Consider the following 25,007-nt stretch of genomic DNA (forward strand, 5'->3'; position numbering starts at 1 on the left):
AACTAAGTATCACTGCAAACAAATGTAAGTTGAGGCATCAAGAACAGTAACTGATAAGCAGCTTTATGGCTGGGATCATTTAGCTGGTTTAAAATAAAGGAGCTAGCAGTATACAAAAGCCATTTCGAAAAACTGGCAAAAACTCTTGCTTTTCTGGGCACTGCCTTCTCCCTGCTCCTTTGTTGCTGCTCTCATGAAGAAATTAGATGAGCTGATGGCTGCAATGTGTGTTCTTGAATGATAAGCCTAATTCTTAGTTACACAGCTGCATCTGGGAAGGTCAACAGAGGACAAAGGTCGTGGCTCCAATAATGTGTACTTCCTTACACGCTAAAAAGCTCGCAATTCTTTAACAGTTTTCATTTTAGAAGCGAATAGAATAATCACCCTCAGCAGTTTAATGCCATCAGTCTAGAAGAATTTTCTTTGAACTGCTGGCCACTGCTTTATTTGTTTATTTACCTATTATTTTAGGAGAGGAGGAAGAGGGCGTAAGGGGAAACCAGGAATTGCTGCACGAGAGCTGACGTGTTGCGGGTATCACACCAAACAATCGTCTCTTGGGAATGTTCGAGGTGTGGCTGCAGCTCTCCGAGCACAAGGGACGGGCTCTGGGACAAACGAGTGAGGTTTGGGTGTATGACATTAAAACTTCATGTTCCGAGCATAGGAAAACCTCTTGAGGAAAAGTCCTGCCCTGTTGTCAGTGGAACTGCAGTTCTGTGAACATCTTAAACTATTTATTCATGTATTAGCTGGTTTCATTAGAAGCAGATTTGTTCCCCACAAAGGCAATGGGAGCTTGTGTTGGCACAGGAGATGCAGCAGCGGGCAGCAGACGTTAGCTGGGGGGTGGGAATGTTTCTTTCCACGGTGACCACTTAGGTGTTCAAAGGGTTTGAGAAACCCACAGCCTCAGGAACTGCTGATATGCAGGTTCCAGAGCGATGTGGTAACTTTCCTTACAGCCACATTATGGTGTTTACCCAAAGGGCTTTGTTCCCTCTATTACCAACAATATTAACAAGAAATTCTTTGTAAGAAGCTTGGGCTATGTTTACTTTCAAACCACACACAGAAGTCAGAACACTGCTTGTAGCAGTATTTTAAGATTTAGTACTTTACCTTGTTGTTGGCAATGTGACTTTGTGACCCTGAACTATAAAGTCAAAGGGTGCTTTGTCAGGGATTTCATCCTGAGTCGGCTTTACAGTACAAACACAAATATTGTTCATGATTTCTGCCCTCTGATAATGACTTCATCTCGTGAAGAGACTCTACTGTGACAAGCTCACTCCTTTATGTTAGTGAAGTAGTTAAAGTGCAGAGCTGTTCAGAGTATTATTTAAATGTCTTTTGCAACCTTAGAGGCGAGTGACCTTGCTGCCCTGGCTAAATTCCAGTTTACCTCGTTACAGTCTGCTACTTAACTCCTCAAGGAAATGCTGTGCAGAGGCCAAAGCTAAACCTGCACTGTTCAGTCTGAACTGGGATTTCCACAGCAAGGAGTGCTCTGCAGGGATTCTGCCTTGGGAGAGGTGTTTGCTGTGAAGCACTGGGCTGTTAGCTGCTGTATAAATTGCTGCCTCTGCTTCTGCCATCACCAGAGAGACTCAGATACTAAAGGCAATCAGCAAGGAGTACAAGCCAGAACAGAGAAAGAACAGGCTTTAGGACTATCCAGAAATGCATTAAATGACCCTGACAAGTTTTACCCTTGAAATTATAAATTAGTCAGAATAGTATTGACCTGTAAGCAATGGAAAAACTATGCCTGTCAGAACTGGTAATCCCTGAACAGATTCCGTATCACAGAATGGCTTTTATCAGAGGTTTGCAAAATTAGACAAATACCTGTCAAGAATAAATATACCTCAGTTCCTCTGCTTTGGGGCAGAAGGTCTGTTCAGGTTTCTCTAAGCTGTATTTGAAGCTGTTGTTGTTTTCCTCTCTCCTATTCTCTGCTGGTTCTAATTCTGGCTCTTAGCACGTGCTTTAGAAGGCTCACTGGGATTTGGCAGATTGAGGTATCTAAAAGAGCCTCCCCAAGGCTGGACAGACAAACGAGTGCTATGCTGAAAAACAAAGATCCAGGTGCTCCTAAAACACGTGGCACAATTTGCAGGGTTTTTTTTCCCCCTGTTCTTGAACTCAAAAATCTATAGCAACTACTGTTTGGTAACATCAGCCCCATTCTCATGGCTTTGCTGCCAAGTCTGCCCACCAAGGACAGGGCACATGTTGGAGCTGCTGTTAACTAATAACCAGTTTGGGCCTCACAAAATACCAGTGAAGAGCAGTGATTTGCAGTGTCTGTGGAACTCCACTTGACTGGAACAAACAGGTAGAATTATTGGTCACCATTTCTGCACTTAGAGCAGCAGCTGAGCACTCTCAGGGAAGCAGCCTCACTCAAAGCCCACTGACATGATGTTCTCCACAAGGCATGTTTATTTTCTGGAATGCTTGCCATAGCTGCTGGAATTTCAGCCCCTCCTGTTTAACCAACTGCTTGTCTGAGTGGAAAATGTGGGAAGTAAACAAGTTCCCTTCTAGGCACCCTGCCACCCTTGTGTGGTCTGTCCCTCAGCCTAAATAAAGCTTCTCTGAAAATTGCTGTCCTGCTGTGATGCACAAGGTACCCACAGGTACTGAACACTGACCCCTACATGTTGCAGAGGTATTTATCTTACCTGTTGTATTTATCATGTAACTGGAAAAATGAGGTTAAGTTGAATCTCCTTCCCTGTAGTCTTTTGTGTCAAATCTTTCTATTAAAGAATAATAATATCCTTGTAAAGTAGCCTTTAGAAGGAAGAAGCAGAAGCCAAAAAATGAAATTGTTAACTTAAGGCATCACAGTAAATACAGGGACCATTGAATGCTACTAAGATACACAAGATTAAAAAAAAAAAAAAAAAAAAAAAAAAAAAAAAAAAAAAAAAAAAAAGAGAGGAACAGCAGAGAGCAGTTTTAAAATTAAAGCATTCCAAAGCAGCCACACACCAAATCAGTAGCAGCCATCCCTCTGTATCCTTCATTCTAATTGCAGAATCAGCCAGAAGACATTTTCTAAAATGTTGGTCAAGAATGTGCCTAAGTGTAGCAAAATTGTAACCAGAAATGTATTTCCTTCTTGAGCATAAAAAAACACACACAGACAACTACAAAGTGAGGGCTCTCTGTGTTATCCCAGTATGTGCAAAGCAAAACAAAGTCAGTAAAGACAAAAGGTTTAAGTCTAAAAGCTGTATTTTGATGAAGATTCCTAACACACTGCACTACTGCCTGATTCCAAAACTGAACTGCACCTTCAGATGCTGACTTGCACGTGAATTGTCTCTTGCTCATACTGGCTTGGCTTCCAGGAAAGCACTTGATTTTCACAAGAACATGTGAATTTAAAAAGCCCCACATGAACAGAGACAAAGCTTTCCTCCTTTAAAGCCACACTTAATTGTTGCTGACACAGTAACACAGCACCAGGCTTTGACACAGCGCTTTTGCAACTTGTGTATACATCTCTGCTCAACTCACACTTACTTTTCACATAGCAGGTCTGATGGTATTTAAAAAAAAACCAAAAAACCCACAAAAACCTTTTAGTGTGTCTTTCCTAATACAGTGCATATTTTGAGGGCGGGGGGGAATCTATTTACTTTTTATTTTCCTGTACTTTCTTAATGCTTCTGAGTTTTCTAAACCTATCATTTGTCAGTTACAGTCTTAAATAATTTCCTATTTGTTCCGTTGAAACTTTTCATTTAGGGAAAAATCCACTGGGTCCAAGGTTCTCAAAAGGCTGGATCAGTTTCAGCTCTGCAGATAAGAGGGATGGAAATAAAAATTGCTAACATTTGGGGAGCTGGGATTTTTTACTTTAGCTACATTTACCATGAGGTTATCTAAAAAGCTGTTATACAAAGGAAGAAAAATCCAAAAGCAAAAAACTGGCCAGAGTTGTGATAGAGTGTTTTCCTTCTCTCCCTGTAAGTTTGTAACAGAAATAAGAGACATGGACTTACAGGCAAACTAACTTTGAAAAACTTTCACAGGTTTTAAAATGTTGGTTTTCTGCATACCAAGGCCTAAAGAAGAAAGCAAAATGCTTAATTATCAAAAACTTTCCTTAAAATTCTCAGTAATACTAGTCCTAGTAAATAATCTATGATAGAAGAAAATGTGCCTTGCAGTCATTGAGGAGCTGTGGTACCTGACTTTATTGTAGGAGAAGATGCAGGAGCCCTTTGCTGCTGTGGCACTAAGTAAACCCTGGCTGGTTTAGTCTCAAACTGGAGCAAGGAACTGTTTTTCACATTAATGTCTGATTAGAAGGAAATATAAAGAGTGTGCAAAGGACTATCATCACTCAATTCAAGTTGCATGGCAGACATTCCAAGGTTCTTCACAGAAACAAGTGTCTTTTAAAGTATTTTCATATCCCCACACTGATGTTTTGACATCCATGACAGTGAACTTACAGAATTAAAAGGTAATTTTCTATAATAATGAGATTTCAACTATTTATTTTTCTGAAGCCAGCACTCAGACCTATTGGTAGAATCCTTTTTAACAGTTCTTTTCAGTGCCCTGTCTCTATGGCAGTTTCCGTTTCTCAGGGTTTAATGAGGCACTGTTGTGCCACATTCTGGGTATTCCTACAACTTCCATTCCTCCCTGGCTGCAGTGTGGGACCTGTTTAACCCTGATGGACCTGCCAGCACACCAAGGGAGCAAACACTGCCTTTGTGTTAACATGAGAGAGGTAAACCTGCCAGAAAAAGAATTCTGAGGTGCTCTCCTTGCTGCCTAAGGAGGAAATTCAGTACTTCTATACATGGGTGGAAGTGACAGATTTTGTCTGTTGTAGGATTCATTCCTCCCTCAAAAAAAGTTAAAAGTATTGCCACTAACTGCCTTCCACTATGTGGAAGCAACAGGTTCTCCACTTTCAAAGGCAGAGCAGGAGAACTCAGGTTTCACTCAACTGAGTGTTGGATTGTTCTTCTTCCAGCAATTTTAATTTGAATACTTGTAGCAAAATATTGTTTCTTCAGGGATTTTAGTGACCTGTGCCCTTTGTATCTGCTTACCTTCATGCCACAGCACCACAGGAGATTGTATCCACCCTTAGGCCCTCAAATTCACCACTTCAATGCAATTCTGCACTCTGCTGTGTATAGTTAAGGGATATACAGGAATTCCAGCTGGTGCATTAAAGGCCTGTTAAACTGGCTGTTGCACAAACTGATGCATCTCCTACACGATACAGTTGTCTTGATATTTGGAAAGGTTTCACAGTGCTCTCATCCATGGAGGACCCTCCACCTAAGAATCTCCTTACTCTGTGAATTCTACAAGATTAATACCTGTATTCTCTAACCAGGCATGTCAAACCACTTCTCACCTGTCTCAACATCTGGAGAGGATCTTCTGGGGAGGAGACTTGTTGCTTACCTGTACAGAGCATCAAGAAGGACCCTGATTTCCGCTGCCACAGCTTGAGCTAAGCTCTGTCACCAGCTGAAGGCATTTGCTGCTGCTGCTTTGGCACCAGTAACCCAACCTCAGTGGGGGAAGACTTTCAGCAGCTGAGCTGTCACATTGCAAACTGATCACAAGTCAGATCATGAACCCAGTTTTGCTATCAGCCTTTTAAATATACTTGCAAGGGAGGGGGGGAACCCCCAAACCAGGTTAAGCATTTTCTAAGGTGACAGAGAATCATTAATAAACTAAGAGAAGAATGAGTTTTTCAAAACTTTAATCCCTCCCCCTAGTTCTGCATTCCTTTGGAAAGAGAAGCCGCTAAAAATTTTTGGCCAGAGGACCTGAATTTTTTTTTTTTTAAAGAATATTTAATCCACAAAGCTTCAACCTGCAGTATAAAAAAAGTAAGATGTCTGTTTAGAAGGCTGATATCCAACTGTAGTCCATTTTTCTTATTTTTCGTAGCTCTTTTTCCTGGGATTTAGACAGTTTACATGTCATCTCTCCTAATAATTCCATAGGGCTTGTATCTTCTTGTTCCATTGCTGTGACATCTTCCTCATCGGAATCATCCTCTGCTTTTTCACTTTCCATTTCTACTTCATCAGCAACTTCTCCAGCACTGGAAGATGATTGGAAACAACGCAATGAATAGGTGCTCTCACATATTACAGTACTATAGCGGAGAAGTTATCATGCAAACAACTAAGTAAACAAAATTTTCTTTTTTTTTATTATTTCAGTCTACCCTAAAACTACTATACTTCTCTTGCCATCTCAATTTCAAGCTAGTTTTCAAATAGCTCTCCTCTAAGTAAACCTAAAATAGTTTTCTTTCTCAAAATATAATACATAATTGCAGAGAGGCAGGTCAGCGTTATGACAAATGCCACAGTGTTGCAGTCCTACAGGATCAGAAACATTGGATATACCGGTAGATGAGACAGTATTCAACAAGTCCATTCCTTTTCAAATCTGAAAAAGGTCATTTGGTCTTAAAAACTGCAACAGTACCTAGAGCATTACTAGGAATGAAAAAAAATTCTTTGGGTTTTTTTTTTTTTTCTCTAAACAGACAGGTGTTCAAAGTGGCTGTCCCCTTCTGAGTTCAAGGGTGTTAAGCCTGTGCTGAAGTAAAAAGCACAATTCCAACGGATTATATGGAACTATTATAACCTAAAATGCATTAATTAATAGTATTAATTCAAGTAGCTGTTGTATAAATATTCTAGATCTATTAAGAGTGAACTGCATGGCAAAACAGTACTGGTCTTCTAAAAATCATCTGTTCTAATAGAAACTATTCATCGCTCACAAAATATAAGTGGATTAGCACACAGTACCATCATAGTGCCAAGCAAACTAGAAGCATTTAATGTTAATAATTTATCCACTGTATAATATATACACTGTACAGTGAGAACTTGTGGTTGATCCTCAAGGTCCCAGTGCTGCAGCCCTTACATGTACCTTTAAATGCACAGCCATACCAATCACCCCTGTCAAAGTACAAGCTTCACAAGTGCAAATATTTACACAGGTCGCTGAACCCTCCCAATCTTCAGGACCGAAACTAGATGCATGTTCCCATGTGTTAGATTTTTGTCAGTGTTTTGTGGATGTTTTGCTGTGCCATGCAGTCAGAGATCTTGCAGCAGTGGCCAGCACAACGTGGCAGAAGCCAGAGCACACTCAGGAGCTGTGTTTGTTTCTGGGTAAGCTCTGGCCCTGTGAACCACCCGCTCGCCCGTCTGGCAAATCCACACCAACACCTCGTTCCAAGGACAGGTTTCCATCCCTGGCCTGGCAGAGATTAATGAAACTCTTTTAAACTAAATTTTAAAGAATAGATGACACAAAAATGGAATTGTTTAACTGGCTTCAGTGTAAGTGACAAGATATTAATCCTAATGTAAGGCCACTGTAATAATCTCTGTGCCCGCATTGCTTTTTTAGCAGCATGTATTGATCCCAAAGGAGAAAGCTACAATTTTAAGTACCTATCAAACTACTCAATTAAATTGGAATTAATGCACTGTAAGCCAAACTTGGATGTGCTCACAGCACACACTTATATTTTGTAGTATTTAATTAGAAATGACATTTGCATTCTAAACAAATTCTTAGGATCAAGCTTTTAACTTCCTGGTGTATCTAGAAACTGAAACAAAAAAATCATGCAGCAAGTCATAGTAATTTCAAATAAAGTTGAGAATCTAATATTTAACCAAAAAGAGCACTAAAAAGCCATTAAATCCCTGGAATAAAGTTAAATTCATGGAGAACATTTGAGTGTAAAAGGCAGCGTTTTGCATATAAGCACATTATGCACAACCCAGGAAAAATAACAGCAACAAAAGAGCCAATACACTAAACAGGCAGACCATTACCACTCTGAAATATTCTACTAACTTACTGAATAGATAAAGAGTGTTGGAAAACTGCTTTTCCACTATGAACAAATATGTACATAGTTTAAAATAATTCTGATAACTAAGGAGAGTTCTTGAACTTTTCTTACCTTTTGTTCTCTTTGGAGATGAGCAATGAGTTAATAAATATAGTGCAGAGGAAGGAAGCAGATGGCAAAACGTGTGCTGGAGTGTGCAAAAGCTGCAAAGATAAAACAGAAGCTTTATGAAAGATTTTGTTTGTTGTGATTTTGCTTGTGCATTTACTGTAATTACTCCTACCTCTTTGACAGCAGGTGAAGCTTGCTCCTGCTTATTATGAACAACTGGTTTTCCAAGGTCTGTATCCTCCTGTGCTTGCTGACGTCTGTGCTTTCCCAACAGCAAACTAAATGGTGTCACAGGGAGACTTTCTTCTACTGCCAGCTTGAAAAAATGTAAGTAGTATTTTAGTGCCACAAATCTAAGTTCTATCTCCTTTTAAGTTACCAAATTCAGAATAAACCCAGGTTAGAGAAATCTACAGTGAAATTTATCTCGACTGAGCTATGTGGCTCTTTGTACTCATTCTTTGTCAGGTGTCTGGAGAGAATCATGCACAGAGGGTTGCAAAACTCTCCCCAGAATGTGGACCCAAGAATACTAGAGTTTAGTTTGCTGATCTACCTATTTACTTCCAAGTATGGAAGGTGGTGCATGTGCCAGAAAACCAAAGGCTGTTTTTTTCTGATTCCATTTGGAACCAAAAGAATATTTATACTCCAGTGTCATCTGCAGAGAGATTCAAGTATGTAATGGCAAGCAAAACATGGCACCTTGACTTCTGGCACTTTCCTACATCAATATACATTAATCTGAACACCAAATTATTTTCTCACCCTCCAAAGAAATTGATTGCTTATGCCCACATTCCAACAGCATTCTGTATTAGAAAGATACTGAATTCTACTTTGATCTATTTTATCTAACCAACCACATCAATCAAATGCTGCTGTTTCAATGAGTATGAAACACTTCTTCAACACGAATTTTAAAAAAAAGAAAGAACCAATTTCCCAGACTACTCCTCCACAGAAAGACATACTGGAATGCAATTCTGGAACACCTCACTTTTAAGTCACAATTGGCTGACAACTGTTCATCCCACAGTTCAGACCACACTCAAGGTTCCAAGTGTTACAGAAACCAAGATAAGAACCTACTCGAACATTTTGCTTCATTTGTGTAACCTGTATCTTTTAGAAAACTATTCTTTTTTACAAACAGCACTTCTTGTCAAAAATAAGCAAATCCACATTACTGTCCCTTTTGCTAAGTGTCTGTGACTTCAGGTAAGGATCTGATGTGCATTTTCACGCCAAGAGGGAATTTCAATATGACAAAATGACCGCCATCAGAATTTTGAACTGCCCTGTCCAGCTGAGTCAGAACTTCTAAGAGAGGTACCTGTTTGCTCCATGGCGTCAGCCTTTCTTCCAGAGACTTTGTGCTAAGTGTCATTAGCTCCTAAAATACAGAAGGATGTAGCACAGTTATCATGTGTGAAACTGCTTTCCATATTTCCATACCTTGCCTACAGAAGCTTCCAACTGGCCCAAAAGCTTTTGTCACTCAACTGGAAGACGCAAAAACCATCTCTTCCTCTTCATTTCATAAAGAAAATGAAGAGAAGCAAGAATGGATCTAGAGGTTCTAGACACTTCTTGGGAAAACAAACAAAAACCCCACACTCCCATCCAGAAATTACAGGGAAACTGAGTATCACATGGAACATTTGAATCAGCAATAAATCATACAGTTTTTAGATGCTTGTTTAAGTTAAACAGCACAGGCAATGTTCCCAAGTTATCTCGTGTCTTGCATCAGTGAGGCAGCATAAACTATTCACAGTAGAAAACCACTAAATAATTTTGAGCTTAGGCTGTTTTGGCAGATGAAAGCTTTCAATAAAGCACAGCTTACGATGACTTGACATCAAAAAGAGGAACTCCTATGCTTATAAGCAGAGCTCTGAATTCATAACAATCCATTTTAAAGAAAACAGTTTTTCCCCAGGAACCACCTTCCAATTACTATTCCTTACCTGTGTATCCGTAAGAAAAAATAGTTGGGATTTTCTTAGCCAAAGGTATTTTTCTGAGCTTATGATTTCAGGTTCATCTCTTGGAACAAAGGCAGCAAGCAGGATCTTTTCCTTACAAAGATTTCTCTGGATGTAGATTGGCCGTGGCTCATTTGGTTTAAACACAAACACTGCAAAACCAAGAATATCGTCTTTTTAAATCAGGAAATTCTTATGTTCCTGGCCAGCTGTCATAGCCCAGAATATCACAGCCAGGAAGGCTGGACAGGAATGCCCCCAAGCAGCAGTTTACAGGAATATAACTGGATAAATTTACCCAATAATAGAAGGGACCTTTCACAGTACTCTACTTCAGGTAACATACTTGGAAATTAACATTTCTGTAGGAAGAGTAATCTTAATTTAATGTCAGAGCTCTAAAATGTAGCTGCACAGTTCTGCATTTACAAGAGAGGGTCAAGAACATTTGAGACCCTCAAAAGTGTGGTTAATCCTGAGATATATCCTGTACCTGAAACTATCTGCTGGAAGCAAAGGTAACACGCTTTATTTGAATGCTGCTGTCAGATATAGCTCAGTTTCCACAGGTGCCAGCACAGACTAAAATCTCTCTTGCAGCTTTCATGGTCTGAGTTCTAAGAAAACATTTTTTAGAAATTGTGCTTCCCCAGTTTGAAATTCTGCAGACTATGACTTGTCAAAGAAGGCTTTGTACTCACAGCTGGACTCTTTGGAGAGCCATGAGACTGCAGCAATATGTTCAGAAAGGGGATCAGGTTCCAGAACTACAACATTGAGGTGGGCACTCCACTCCACTGAAAAGCAAGCACAGCAAAAGCCAGAGGTGAAAAGGAGCCAGAGAAAAGATCAAACAAACAACACACAGGGACTTAGCTGCTGGAAGAGGCAGCTCCACTCAATCCCTGGTGAATAAAAACACACAAATGCTACCAACTCCAACACAAGTGTAAGAAATACTACCCATTACTGGGCTATCGTTCACCTAACTTAAACTTTATTCTGCACACACACACAAAGCACATGCACAGGATACTATCCTAAGTATGAAAATCATCCCATTTCCACAGGGCATTTTGTAGTGTGTAAATCTGGAACTGAACTGGAATTATTTCAAGGTTTCGCAGTAATTTCAAGTATTACATTACTCTAGCACACATTCAAGCTGATCTTACATGCACAAGTGAGCAGGTTCCAGCAACACAGAAAGCCATAATCAGTGGCACCAATAAGGTACTTGGAACATGTTAGTCTCCCAAAGCAGATTTTCCTACAGAAGTAAAAAGTCAAAACAAATTAGTCACCTTCAGAGTTCATCTTTGTTTCTCTATGTAGCAATAACAAGTCACAAAAAACATTCAGTTATGATTTAGTTTTAATATCTAAATCCAACGTTTGCTTTTTGCATTCACCTCTAGTGGCATGAAACTCCACACAAAACCATCTGGTAAGTCTGGTGATTTAAAGTAAGTATAAATATGTAAGGATTACATGTTTCTACAGCATTCCAATAAAAAGGAGGGATTTAAAACTATTAAATAGATTACAGACCTATGCATAATTTTAAGTGTTCACATGGGAATGGGAAATAATTTAATATTTAAAGAAGCCTTACTATTGTTTAGGAACTAGAATGAGAGAAGTAGTTAAACAAGGGTTATTACAAGCTGCTCCAGTTGAAGAAAGCATGTGATTTAATTTCTCAGTCTCTTGTTTGAGGCTAACAGAACAGCCTTATGCCTTCTAATGATAAAAAGATTTTCAAAAAAGCTAAAAAAGGACAGAATTTGTATATTAAAGCATAGCCCTTTGAAATTATGCAAGTAATACAGCAATTCATTAAATTCCTACAAATGATATTCATTATATTCCTAATTTATTTCCTTTTGATCTAACAAATAGTAAAGGTTGTAAGAGGAGGCAGCTGGCCTAGGAAAAGCTTGCCACTGCACCAAGCTGGTGGCTCACGTGCCTCCCACGATTTTCCTTCACACCAGTTTCAGAATAACATTTCCCAGCTTCTAATCTCAGAGGACCAATATGAAAGAGACTTCATCACACAAAAGAAAAGCTTACAAACATACACACGAGACATGGCAGGGAAAAAAACCCTCTGTATGCTGCTATGATTCTTTGTGTCAAGAGTCTTTAAAATATTGTGACCACACAATGTTGATGTCTTTTATCACGACAGCATACAATGGGGCATTGCTGGGATAAGTCTGCCAGGAAAACATGGATTTTCCAACAGAGCTTAGAGAGGATATGTACTTCACGGTACAGATAAGGTCATCATGCCTTTATGATTTATTGATGTAATTTATATTTGCATGTATGCATATACAAATGAAGAACCAACTTTTTATATTTACACTTTTCCAAGACTTTGATCCAGCCCTAGATTAATGGGGAAAAAGAGAAGGGCTATCAACACATTACTTGTGTGCTCCATGATACAGATTTAAGGAGACATAAGCAAGTTAGAAGAAACTTCAATGCTCAATCTTATTTTAAACAGTATTTTTAACCAACCACCTAAAAGCCATTTAGTCTTTTCTATATATGAATTTAAGACTGATAAATTCAATGTTTTTGTGTATATGTTTATGAACATATATACAAGGTCTAGGACTGGTAAGGATTGATTTCTTTTCTGACAGTTCAAATGAGACAAAAGAGCAAATGAAAAACATACCTTATATTTCCAGGTGGATGGCAAAATGTACACTTAAGATCCCAAGTGAGTGAATCCCATACAGTGACAGTTTCTTCGAAGCTAACAGCAAGCAAAGAGCCATCTTCTGAGAAGCAGCAGTTGGTAGCTTGGTAGTTGTGGTAGCTGCCTACAAAGTCACAGCTCCAGCTCACACTCTGCTGTGCTGTGTTGAATGAACAAGACAGTTAATTCAAGTCTATACATGAAGAAAGAAGAATTCAATTATTTTTGCAAAACAGGCTCAAGAGCAAGGCAGTTTTCTTTCACAATTTTTGAAGAGTACAGAGACTCTGCCCTGTTCTACTATGCGAAACAGCTGGGAGGGTTTTCATTTGTCCTCAGTTTTGCATTTGAACAGTGAGCATGGAGACCGACATGGTACAATATTCATGCTTCGTTTGCCAACTCCATTAATTGTGCTCTCAAAGAGGCAGAGGTTAGGTAAAATGACACTCAAGTAGATTCAACACTTAATTCTTCTGAAAAGCTGTTCTGTCACAACTCTAGCAAGAACACATGAGCATTACTCAAAATCTGAACACAGCTTGCATTTGAGTTCAACAAAGCTCCTGGTTCATTTACAGAAGATTTGAGGATCACCAAATCCTCAATGGTGACCCACCAGCATGCTTCCTTGTGTTGGTTCACCTGTCACTGCGTTCTGTTGGGACACCTTTCCCACTGTTGACAGTTACTAGAAAATAAACTGGAGCAAAGTGATGTACTTACCACATTAACACAGATTTCCCAGTATTAAATAATTCCTCCAGCATGCTTTTGAAACATTTGAGTAGGATGAGGAAAAAAGGGAAAATCACCCTATGCTAAGATACCCTTTATATAATGGCTACAAGTTGATGATTAAGAGACCTGCCTGAAAAAAAAAAAAAAAAAAAAAGAAAAAAGCCAGAAACGATTGTGTGCTCCCAGCTGCGTGGCACCATCTAGGGGCCCGGCAAGAGACCTGCTGCAATTAACACATACCAGAGTGAAGTCAACTGAGAAGCTCTTTAGTAAAATAATATTTGCTGCAGAGAAGCTGCAGCATGTCAAGCCTTTCTACCTGAGCATTCCTACTCTGCCCCACTGGGCAAATGCACCACAGCAGTCACCACTAATTGGTACTTTTACATAGGCCATGAAACAGAACCCTGCAGTCACTTAAAACACAAACAACCTGATGAGCCCAGTCAGCAGATACAAAATTACTTTGTGGAAGGAAAAATACCAAAATTAAGTTTCATCCCCAGATGACATAATACTCAAGATCAAAGCATCTGCTCATTAAGTTAAGATATAATTTAGCCTCAGAATAATTTATGAAAAAAAGCAAAAGCAAACACTCTTCCAGATACCATTAAGGGAGTTACTATTAATACAGTAAATGACACAAGGATTTGTCTGTCTTCTCATCAGCAGCCACAGCTGAGGAGCAAAGAGGTTGGAAAGAGAAAGTTTGGCAAAGTTTGCCAAATGGAAACCCTAGCAGCTCAAAAGTACTTTTGAAGATGTTCTCACCTGCCCATGGAAAGACAGATTACTAAACTGCAAGCGTTCAGCAAGACCACTATCAGAGCTACTGAGGAACATGAAATGACAAGACATCCAAGTGGCAGCAAAGTGCCACTTCACTTGAGTGTGCTTGACACTGTAATAACACTTAAGTAAAAGGACATTAATATGTTGGAAATCTTTTGTATCTCATGTCCAATCAATAAACATACACAGATGGTCTGTTTGAAGGAAGTGAACATCAGCATGTCTTTGAAGAGGCGAAATTTGGTTATTAAAAGTATTTCAGAAATACCTAAATACCCATTCTATGATGTTCAAATACCTAATGGAAAGGAAGGATGTTCAATAAATGAACTCTGAAGTGGTGGATCTATAGAACTGTAGAAGTGTTATTATTTTACACTAAGTCAGCTCAAAGAGAGTAACACATTTCTGTATCTTGCTCCTTTGAGCAGGAGTCTCAAATGAAAAGCCGACCCAGAGGACTGACAAAAATCCATTTCCTCAGCATGGAAAAATCATTACCACCAACAGTTCTTTAACCAATGAACACAGGCTGCCAGTCCCTTCTGCAGCAGCTTGCCGAGGTCTTTGGCTATTTCAGGAACCTCCATACCAAACTAACACTGTGGAACTATGGCATAACTCCATCACAGGGTGCTCGGGAGAACACAATACTTCATGCAGCAGCAGAAGCAGATCAGTGCAGGGGACTAAGCAAATGAAAGTAGGGTCCTAATTTCTACAGCATGACTTCAAATGTCATTGTAGGTCCTTTCCAACTCAGGTTACTCTTATGGTACGTTACAAGGTGCAAGTAAGACTAAGTTATATTTTGGCCACGCTTACCCTCTGGATCAGTGTCTTCTACCATCACCCAGACTTTAAACACACAGTCTCTGCCAGTTGTGACCAGTATGAGAGAGTCATCTCCCAGTTCATCCATGTCACGAAAGCACATGTCTGTGATGTGGTTGTCATGGGGCGTGTTTATTGTGGTGTTCAGCACAAAGCTATAGGAAAAGAAAACACAAGCTTGCCACTCTATTTCATCTGGAACTTGGGGAAGACTTCAGTTCAAGTTGACTCTGGAATGGGCAGGGAGAGGAGCAATCAAAGAATTTCTAATTAAGACAGCTAAATGGTATTGCATTACAGATCAGGTTTCCCTAATGGCTTCCTTACAGTAGCCCAGCACCAAGAATCATCACTAGGACTATAACTCAGCCTGAACCCTGAGCAGTTCTTCCAGTACTTAGAAATCAGTCATGTGGTTGATCTGTATAGTAGCTTTCTTTTGCCTTACTTCTTTAAGAAAATAACAATTTGTAGTCCAAATGTAATTTTTTTTAGGAAAAATTAGGGAAAGGGTATTAACCAGATGGATATGCTAGCTAAAGACAAAGACCAACAATAAAATTATCATCTTCTGTACTTTCCGGAGAAGGACTAATCAATTAATGGTGGATTACACAGAGGTGGGAAAACTAAGAGCTACAGAACCATTCTGTCAGATTTTTAATACCAAGAAAATATATGAATTTAAGTCCCATGGTTACAAGAGATGCTGATTACTGTAAGTGAAAGAGATTCAGAGCAATTATTTCCTACGTGTATTCTGCTCTGCTGCAGATGCTGTAGTGTCCATGGTAACTTCCCAGATCTAGAGAAACTCTGCCTTTGCAAGGCAACTTCTGTGCAGGGATTTGCATGACTGACAGCTGGGAAGGCCAGCTGTTATCATTACCTTTGTGCTTCCTCATGGTAGAACCACAGCTTCAGCTGTAGCTCGGGGTCAGTGACCTCTTCACTCTCCTCCACGGTGGCCAGCCAGGTGCCCTGGGCGCTGAACGCGACCTTCACCAGGTCCGACTGCTTCAGACCCGCCTCGTGGATGTACTGGCGCTGCACAATGTCCAGCTGCAAGGCAAGGCCACAGGTGTACTTTAACATTCAGGTACAGCTGTAAGAGATACCATGAAACCATGGAGAAAGGATGTCCTGAAGGCTCCAGTTAGACCTGACCGGGCTGTGGCACAAAGAAGTACGCCAACATGTGGGGAGAGCAGAATTAGGGCATGTGCATTCCACAACAATGCAAAATGTAAAAAAGAATGAAAAATAATTTGAAGGTGTTTTACCTACAAATTTTTGACATTTAACATGATAGAACACTGTTTTCAAGTACTTGTTTCAGTATCAGTGTTTAGATTTGCTTAGCAAGTGAAGTCATAGATAAAGCCAGGAACATCTCAGCCTGGAATCCAGCCTTGTGGGATAGCTGCAAGGGTTTTTTCCCATTTGCCACATTAAGTCTTCAAATAAATTCTGATGCACAAGTTACTTCACTGTGTAAGTTAAGGTTTTGGTACAAGCCCATCCAACTTACACTGAACAACTGTTGGTCACTCTGGAGGGAATAGAACTGCAAGTGGCCTGGCTCTCCGTTCAGGACCAAAGCTTTGGTTCTAGGATCAACCACTAGGCCAGTCTTGACATCCCTACCTGGGAACAAAAATCAGGCGACAAATGACCAAAGCTATCAAGTGACACATTCCACACTCTAAGTGAAAGATAAATTTTATTGCACTTACTTTTGATTAGCCCTTGAATACTTCTGGAAAACCTCAGGTTGCTGTTGATTATTGTAATCCCTGAAAGAGAAAGCAGACCAAGTCTTGCAAAAGGCACACATCTCATGGTGGGAAAGGGACTGTGATCATCTGTTCTGTATCTTTTCCCACTTTATGACACCAAGGTGGAAAGCCAAGTTACAGCAGGCACCAGGCAAATTCACAGAACTGATCAAAGAGCAAAAGAACAAGCATCTGTTTTTTCAGATTACTAATGAAATTTTATGCAGTTCTTAGCTAATTCATCCAAAAGCAACAAAATAAAGCTCATGCAGATTTGCATTTCCACTGAAGTGATACTTGGATGTGTTTTGGCTTACTGTTGTCTGTGTGCAGGGTGCAGCAGAGAGCGCCGTCAGAGGACATGGAGATGTACTCAATAGGAGACCCCAAACGAGGCAGGAAATCCTTCTGGCACGAAGATTCATTGTGCCACTGGACTAGAACAGATTCAACTCCACCACTCAGCAACCTGGTTCCTTTTTCAGCAACAAAATACAGTTAAAAGGTTTTGCTCAAAAAGAAATAAAATTGGCAGCCTGTATCTTTCCAATGACAGACAGACATGATTTTCTCAAAACTTTCTGAACTGTCACAAGTAAACAATTATATCAAGCCTGGGCAATACACACAGACATGCTTCTCACTACTCCCTGTTAAATTGCTAGAGAAACTTGGATTATGTAACAGGAATTTGTGCCTACAGTGAAATATAAGCAATGCTTTGGGAGTAGCAGGTCCCATCACTTTCTGAGTCAGCTGCATGTTTGTGTTAGGATATGGCTGAATTGTTCGCCTTCTGTGAGAAGTACTTTGCAGTAAGAAATACCTTAAGGACAATAGTTCAGATCACACAATTCAGGTAAAAGTGTAATATTTGTGACAGCAGGTTTGAGCTCAGACACGACTGGCTTGTTTTATTTGGATGCAAGTAAAGCTGGCAAGAACTCATCAGTATTATTAATGAAACAGAAGGGAGGAAGAGTGGAGGTGAAGGAGCAGAAGTGAGAGAAGGGATTAGATTTTTATTTCTACCACAGAAGGCAGATATTTGACATTATAAATGCCAATCAGAATGCATATAAACAAAGTAACAACTCCTTTCATTTTTATTTTAGATCCATCCTGCATACACTTAAAATTCTAGAAATTAACTTGTTAGTAAGTGGAAGAACTTGAAGCTTCTATAGATTCTTCCTTGTCTGCTACAACACTTCAAATTTGAGATTTTCTTTGTTTGATGGAGACATTTTTTGGTTTTTTTGATAGGTTTTTTTATTGCTTTGTTTTGGTTTTTATTTTTCTTTTACTCACCCTCCACAGAAAAAGCCAGATCCATGACGATATCATGATGCCAGTGCAGTGTGGAATACGTGTACTCTTTCTTGTGGTGGAAATTCCTCCTGTGTGGAGAGGTACAAAACAATTCTTTACTCACAATGTCAACAACAGAGTACACAAAAGGAAATATTGAATTGAGTCAATTTTATTACCCTGTCCTCTAACTTCGTGACAGGTTTATGCTACGCTCAGATGATGCAGAAGGAGGGAAGGAACCACACTACAGGTTTTCAGAACTCTCCTGTTCCACACCTCACATCTTAGATGTACTGAGCAACTCAGCCCTGGAAGCAGCTTAACCATGAAATGTTTTTAATCATGTATTCCACTGGTGTGGTCTCCTTAGGACTCTACTTGCCCATGAAGAGTTATTTCAGCTGCTCTTGCATTATCTTTTTCACCTATGTTTAGACTCAACGGAGTGTAACTTAACGTAGGCATCTTTTCCACTTGACATGTACACTGTCAGCACTGCAGGCTCATTCTCACTTCTGAAAATGCCAATGCTAAGGACAAATTAGACTGCTTTGCTCAGGTTTGACTTAATCCCTACAGTCAGAGGAGTTTTTGGGATACCATAAGCAGTTAACCAAAACATACCAGAGGCGAATCTTTCCATCAGCATGGCCAGTTGCAATGCAATCCTCCGTAGGATGGCACACGACACAACTGAAGCGATTGTCTCCTCCTTTTGTCTTCACTGTACTTAAAGAAAACCTTCAAAAGTTAAGAAAGTAACTTTAATTGTAAGAGTTAGGTTGGCTTTTCTAAAACAAATCTTCAAAAGGATCAGCTAGCACACATAGAAACAATTCTGATAAGCAAAATTCTACATTTTCAAGTTGTTACAGTTACAAGCACTCCCAAAAAATAGTGACAGACTTATTTTCCTCTTGATTTCCATAATTCTTCACCTTCAATCATGCTGAAGGAGTTTTTGCTTCTGTCTTTCTCTCCCTCTCTCCTTTTTTCCTGCTTCCCTCCCACTGCCAGGGCCCTGCCCAAACAATGTCACTTGTTTCAGGTCAGCATCAACCTAAGTATTTAACTGAAAAAAATACATTCTTGAGCTGCAAAGGTAAGGTACCACTGCCACTGATTTGCTCACTCTTCACTTCTACAGGAAGCTTCTTATACAGTGACTACCTCCTCTCCAGCAGAAAATCAAATATGAGATCGTGTGTGCACACATCACGAGTTAAAAAACATTTAGGATATATGAGACTGAATCAATACCTGACATTTTCATTCTCATTCTTACCTGTTCAACAGTTTCCGTTTGAAAAAATAAACCTGGAGGTTCACATCCTTCACTGATACCACATATGCACCCTGTTAAAGTAAAGCCATTTAGGACACACAGATTATCTTTTCACATGAGAAGAAATAAAGCACATTTCACTACAAAGTCCTTTACACTGGAGACAACATATAAGCACACGTTAAATAAATGCTTTCCCATTATAAGTGTCAAAGGGTTTTTTTTGTTTTTGTAATATTAAAGAAAGCATAGTTCTTACACTGATTTATTTTCAGTTTTGTTTCAGTATTGCTGTGCTTTGTATAAAGGCTTAAGCCTTTAAGAGTGCATTTGAGATGAAAAAAAACCCTACCCAACCAACACCCCAAAGAAAAAGACCCAAAGGTGAACATACGTCTCTTCCAAATGCAATGTGCTTCACTGATGCACCCACACCATCCAGAACCACTGAGAGCTCCTTGCCTTCCAGATCTTGGCCTGCTCCTTTTGTCAGCTTAACTGAGACCAGCTGGAATGTATCTGCCCAAAGAAAACACCTGTCTGAAACCAGCAGTAGTACTGAAGAACGAGGACGTGACAGTGGGGATCAGTGCAAATGGAAGCAGAATCCAAGGGAAGCTGCATTTACTGCAGACAAAATCCCAGTAAAAAATACCCAGGCATGCTGGGAATAGGTCAAGTGTTTATCTAATACTGCCTAAGGCGGGAAAATAATCTCCAGCACCCATACCCAACTTCAGCAGTATAACCTGTACCTTGGTGAGCACTGCTCAAAGATGAACTGCATCTCTGAGACCACATCCACGCAGTACAGGCTTCAAAAGCAAAGACAAGCACTCTTCTAGACAAATATTGGAATGACAGATATCACAGAATGAGAATGAAAGAGGTACAAAATGCAGGACTACAGACATCTGCCACAGTATGTATTTAAAAAATATTTGACAATGTACATATTAAAGCCCATTCTTGCAGCACACCACTCACTGCTGGGACAGCAGCACAGACACAGAATGACTGGGACGACATGGAGGATACTACTTGTACTGTACCTCGTTCACCCTTCTTTGGAATGACAACAAACACTGAGTCCTCAGCACTAGCAAGTGTGTACAGTGCCAGAAGTTTGGATCCTACAGTGAAAGTCTGAAGAAAAAAAAGGTAAGGAAATCAATGCTTACTACATTTGTGTGTATGTCTTTAAAATAAGGTAATCATGTCTTACAGAAATGTTCATGTATTAATTAAAATCCTCAACTGTAAGATAAATACATCTTTATTCTATCAAGGACTAATACAAATGTTAAAACAGTACCAATAAAATATGGAACACTGGATTTATTGAAAAGCGTTAAGACACCTTATCCCTAACACAAAGCAGAAGGCACACCCAGAGGTGGGTATTTAGCAGAAAATGTGAGCAAGAGTAAGCAGCCCACATTTTTAAGCCATTGGATCAATTCCTATTGGTGTATCCCAAACTGCAGCAGGTAGCAAAGTCAGTATGTCAGTACATCTCTCATCTTCTTCCCCGAAAGGATCTGCATCATCATCATCATCACACATTCTATTACTGCCATAATTAGAAGGGTTTTAGGTTGTGTTAATAGTAGAACAACCCATCTCAGACTGATTTGGGCCCATTTTTGACATGCTCTTAACAAGAATAACTCAACATACTTTAATGGGAATCCCATCCATGAAGTCCCACAGCTTAATAGTGCCATCAAGAGAGGAAGAGTAGAGCTGAAAAAAAACCAAAACCAACCATATAAGTAATAGCAATTTATCAAAGCCAGATTCTACATACAATCACAACTGTGATTCCAGGTACCTCAATCATAAAAAATACAGGACAGAGACCAGCTCCGTGCTGCCTTCAAATAACGTGCAAGCACAACGCTATTACTCTAGCTTGAGCTGTACATTGTCACAAAGAGTGAATGCACAGATACCCGCCATGTGAACATCTAATATGCAGATCAGCTCCTCTTGGAAATAACTCTTGTTTATATCCAGACACCAAAAAAGCCCAAGCAAACTAGGAGAAGGGAAGGCAGGCTGGGGGCAGAGGGAGCCACTGGGCAAGTTAAAGGGATTTAGTCACATCTGCATCAGTACCAGCAGGTACAGAAGGGCAAACACCAACCATAGCATTTCTGATTTTCTCACATGCTTCTTTTACCCTTTCCATCAAAGAACCTGAAATTTGGCTGTATTTTCGTTTTGTTGTCATTCCATTCAAGGACTGTCCGTGATCCACACGACATTTCACGTTTGTGTTTGTAGGAAACTGACACAGCTCTACCCTTCTTGTCAGATTTCAGCGAAACATCAGCTCCACGATGCCCCAATCACTCCCGGCCCCTTCCCAAACTCCAGCCAGCCCCGGGACATCCACCGCGGTGGCACATACAGGTCAGGGGCACCCCGGCCACCCCGCCACACCTCCCCCCGCACACCTGCATGTGGTTGTGTGGGTTGAGCTGGATGCCGGTCACCAGGTCGGCGTGGCCGCCCATGAGCCACAGGGTCTCCTCGGTGCTCACGCTGTACACCTTCACGAAGTCCCCCGAGGCGCACAGCAGGTACCTGCAGGGGGGAAACGCCGTCACCGCGGCCGAAGGGGCCCGGGAGCCCCGCGGCAGCCGCAGGCCGCCGGCGGGCAGAGCCCCGCTCGGAGCTCAGGAGCACCCCCCCATCGCGGCAGCCCCGGCCCCCCGCGCCACTTGCTTGGAGTCGGCGGAGAACACGGCCCTGGCGCCGCGCAGGGCGCTGCCCCCGCACCGCACCACGCGGAGCGCGCCCGGCGACACCATCTTGTCCCGCCGCCACCCGCGCGCCGGCCCCGCCCCGCCCGGCGCCCATTGGCCCCGCCCCGCCGGGCGCTCATTGGCCCCGCCCCGCCCGGACCTTATTGGCTCCGCCCCGCCCGGACCCCATTGGCCCCGCCCCGCCCGGCGCCCATTGGCCCCGCCCCGCCCTCGTTGCCCCCGCCGCGCGCAGCCAGCGGGCTGCGCGCGCGCCCCCTCACGGAGACACTGGAGCGGTGCAGGAGGGGAGCGGCCCCAAAAGCACCTCGGGCATCACCCGGTGCGTGGCACCCAGTACCGCGTCCAGACTCTCCCTAAACACTTCCAGGGACGGTGACTCCGCCACCTCCCTTGGTAGCTCCTTCCAACCACTCTTCCTGTGTGGAAATTCTTCTTAATGTCCAACGTGAACCACCGCTGGCACAGCTTGAGACTGTCCTCCGGTGGGTTTCCTGGGAGCAGAGCCCGCCCCTCACCTGCCCACAGCCTCCTGTCAGGTAGTCTGTACAGGGCGCTCCGCCCTCCATTAGCGCCCCTGGAGGGCCGATGAGTACGGGCAGCTGTGGGGCCTGCGGGGATGCTGCCCGTGCCCACTGCCAGGGTTTTCGTCTGAAACCTCCCCCGGCTGCTCTCCCCGGCCATTGCCGGGGCTGGCCCGTGAGGGGCTGTGCCGCTGTCACCCCCCGCGGGCACTCGGGTCCCTCCGGGCCTCAGCGTGTGGCACGGGTTGCGGGGCGCCGCAAGGGAGCGTGCTGTGGCTGGGTCTGGAATCGCGCTGTCTGGGGAGAAAAATGCGTTAACTCTCTTGTTTAAGTAGGCAGAAAGGCTGAACGGAGGAAAGCGATGGGTAAGCTTTGCTAAAACCCCCCTTGTTCGCCGACTTGGACAAACTGGGGGTTTGCCGAGTTACTGAGCACATCGTGTTCTCGTATCTGGAGGAAAACCGCTGTCAGAAGCAATGCGAATGTCTGGAGTGCACCGTGATTTATGGTGTCTGCGCCCTTCACTGCTGCTTCGGAATGGCAATTGCAGCTCTTGCACAGCTGTGTAGTTTTGGCGGCTGTTTACGCCATTGAAGGTATCTCTGGTATGCCTGCAATTGATTTTTAAACAGTCGCCCTTCACAGACAGTAACAGGGACAGGTGCGTTATCCTTGAATCTTCAGTCAGCAGGGAGGTTAATTGAGGATCGTGCAGGGACAGTGGCACACACCGTGGAGTGTTGTAACAGGGAGCTGGGGACGGCTGTGAGAGAGCACAGTGAGCCCAGAAACGTGGCTGCCACTCTCACATTCTCTGAAAATTAAATAGTGCCCTCTCTCCGGAGCTGAGAGCAGAATTTACAGGTGCTGCCTAAATTGCAATGGGGTTTAACAGCTGTGTCGTACTCTCATTCTGGTGAATGTTTTAGAACCCAAAGGCGGATGCAACCTAATGCTTCTCCTGTATGGGACAGTATATGGTGTCCAAGTTCTGAGTCACAGGCACTGAGTAAAGCCAGAGTTATGTCAAAGGGGGGAAAAAAGAAAGGTCTCTGGGAAAAGACAGTTCCTTTAATCCACATTATTATGTGAATGGGACTCTTTAGTCCAGATCTACACTAAATGTAGTCAAGTCTCATTAAAACACAGAAACTTAGTATGTTCATCCTTCTCCTCAATAAAGGAGAAAGGCAAATACCTTGTGCACTTAATGCATTTTTTTGCGCGTTTATTTTTATAATTTTAGGAAATCTGCCATGAGTTTTGAAGCTGACAAACCATGTAGAGATCAAGACTACCCCAAAACATATATCCTAGGGCAGGACCACAGAGCGATAAACCAAACCATGTACTGCCAGCACCGGTGTAGAGCACTGTGCCCCCACAGCACAGCCACTGTTTCCAGCAGCACAATTAATTCAATTTTCCTTCCCACACTTCAGCAGAAAACCCAGTAATGCAGCCACAATTAATGTGATTTCAACATCAAAAGACCACTTGCTAGTTATTATATACAGGGTTTTTTCAGCTGTAGATGCTCTGTGTAATTGTTCCAAGTAATGCTGCTCAACGTTTTTAGTAGTGCTATTCTAAAATATGGAACTTTGCAGTGAATTAGATTGGGTCACTATGGCAGCATTTAAAATACTTTTGTATTCAAAGTTTAAATGGTTGACATAAATTTATTATGAAATAATAAATAATAATTTTAAATAATAAAATATAACAATATATAATAATATATAACACACAATATATAATTATTAATTAATATGCACACAGTGTGTTTTTTTAAAAAGTGGTTTGTTTTTTTTTTTTCAGATGCACTCAGCCTTGTAGTTCATCATCATAGCTTATATTTTAAGTGTGGTTTGATGCACAGGTGTATAAAGAACCAAAACTTACCAGTTTTTGGAAGTTGAGGTAGGAGAAGATATTGAAAGTATCTGGTTTGTGGTATTCAGTGGAATAAGGAGCAAAACTAATCTAACCTGTTGTTTGATTTTATTTATTTGAAGTGGTGGCTTTATATGCTTCTGCTAATTTATTTGTTTAAATTTACATTTCCTATGAATTTCCAGAATTCATAAGTTAGTATTTCTGCAGAAATTGGCTTTTGTCTTTCCCAAAGTAGTAACTTGATTCAGTAAGGATTCTAGTGTATTCAGCTGATGGTTATTTAGGAGGAATTAATCATTGGAATGTAATTGTAAGTAGTACAAGGTGGGGTTTTTTGCAAATTTG

At 41.4% G+C, this 25,007-nt stretch overlaps 1 protein-coding gene across 4 annotated transcripts; it reads right to left on the bottom strand.

The window, feature by feature from the left end:
- Window positions 1-5,747: 5,747 nt before the first annotated feature.
- On the bottom strand, window positions 5,748-22,921 carry WDR75 (WD repeat domain 75). Of its 4 annotated transcripts, none has more exons than XM_040070127.1 (21): window positions 22,758-22,921; window positions 21,931-22,060; window positions 21,149-21,214; window positions 20,521-20,614; window positions 19,863-19,987; window positions 19,469-19,539; window positions 18,808-18,924; window positions 18,181-18,269; window positions 17,187-17,345; window positions 16,828-16,887; window positions 16,623-16,738; window positions 15,981-16,153; window positions 15,083-15,246; window positions 12,698-12,881; window positions 11,178-11,272; window positions 10,704-10,799; window positions 9,985-10,154; window positions 9,348-9,407; window positions 8,184-8,327; window positions 8,012-8,103; window positions 5,748-6,112 (listed from the first exon to the last, which is right to left on the bottom strand). In XM_040070127.1, exons 2-21 carry the CDS (start codon window positions 21,988-21,990, stop codon window positions 5,908-5,910), a joined length of 2,340 nt encoding a protein of 779 aa, XP_039926061.1. In that variant the 5' UTR covers window positions 21,991-22,060; window positions 22,758-22,921; the 3' UTR covers window positions 5,748-5,907. The 4 variants fall into 4 exon arrangements, with proteins under 4 accessions (XP_039926061.1, XP_039926060.1, XP_039926058.1 ...); XM_040070126.2 differs by lacking the exon at window positions 22,758-22,921 and adding an exon at window positions 22,604-22,714; XM_040070124.1 differs by lacking the exon at window positions 22,758-22,921 and adding an exon at window positions 22,547-22,684.
- Window positions 22,922-25,007: the final 2,086 nt, after the last annotated feature.

Source organism: Hirundo rustica, chromosome 7 (genome assembly GCF_015227805.2).
Source record: "Hirundo rustica isolate bHirRus1 chromosome 7, bHirRus1.pri.v3, whole genome shotgun sequence".
NCBI lineage: Eukaryota > Metazoa > Chordata > Aves > Passeriformes > Hirundinidae > Hirundo > Hirundo rustica.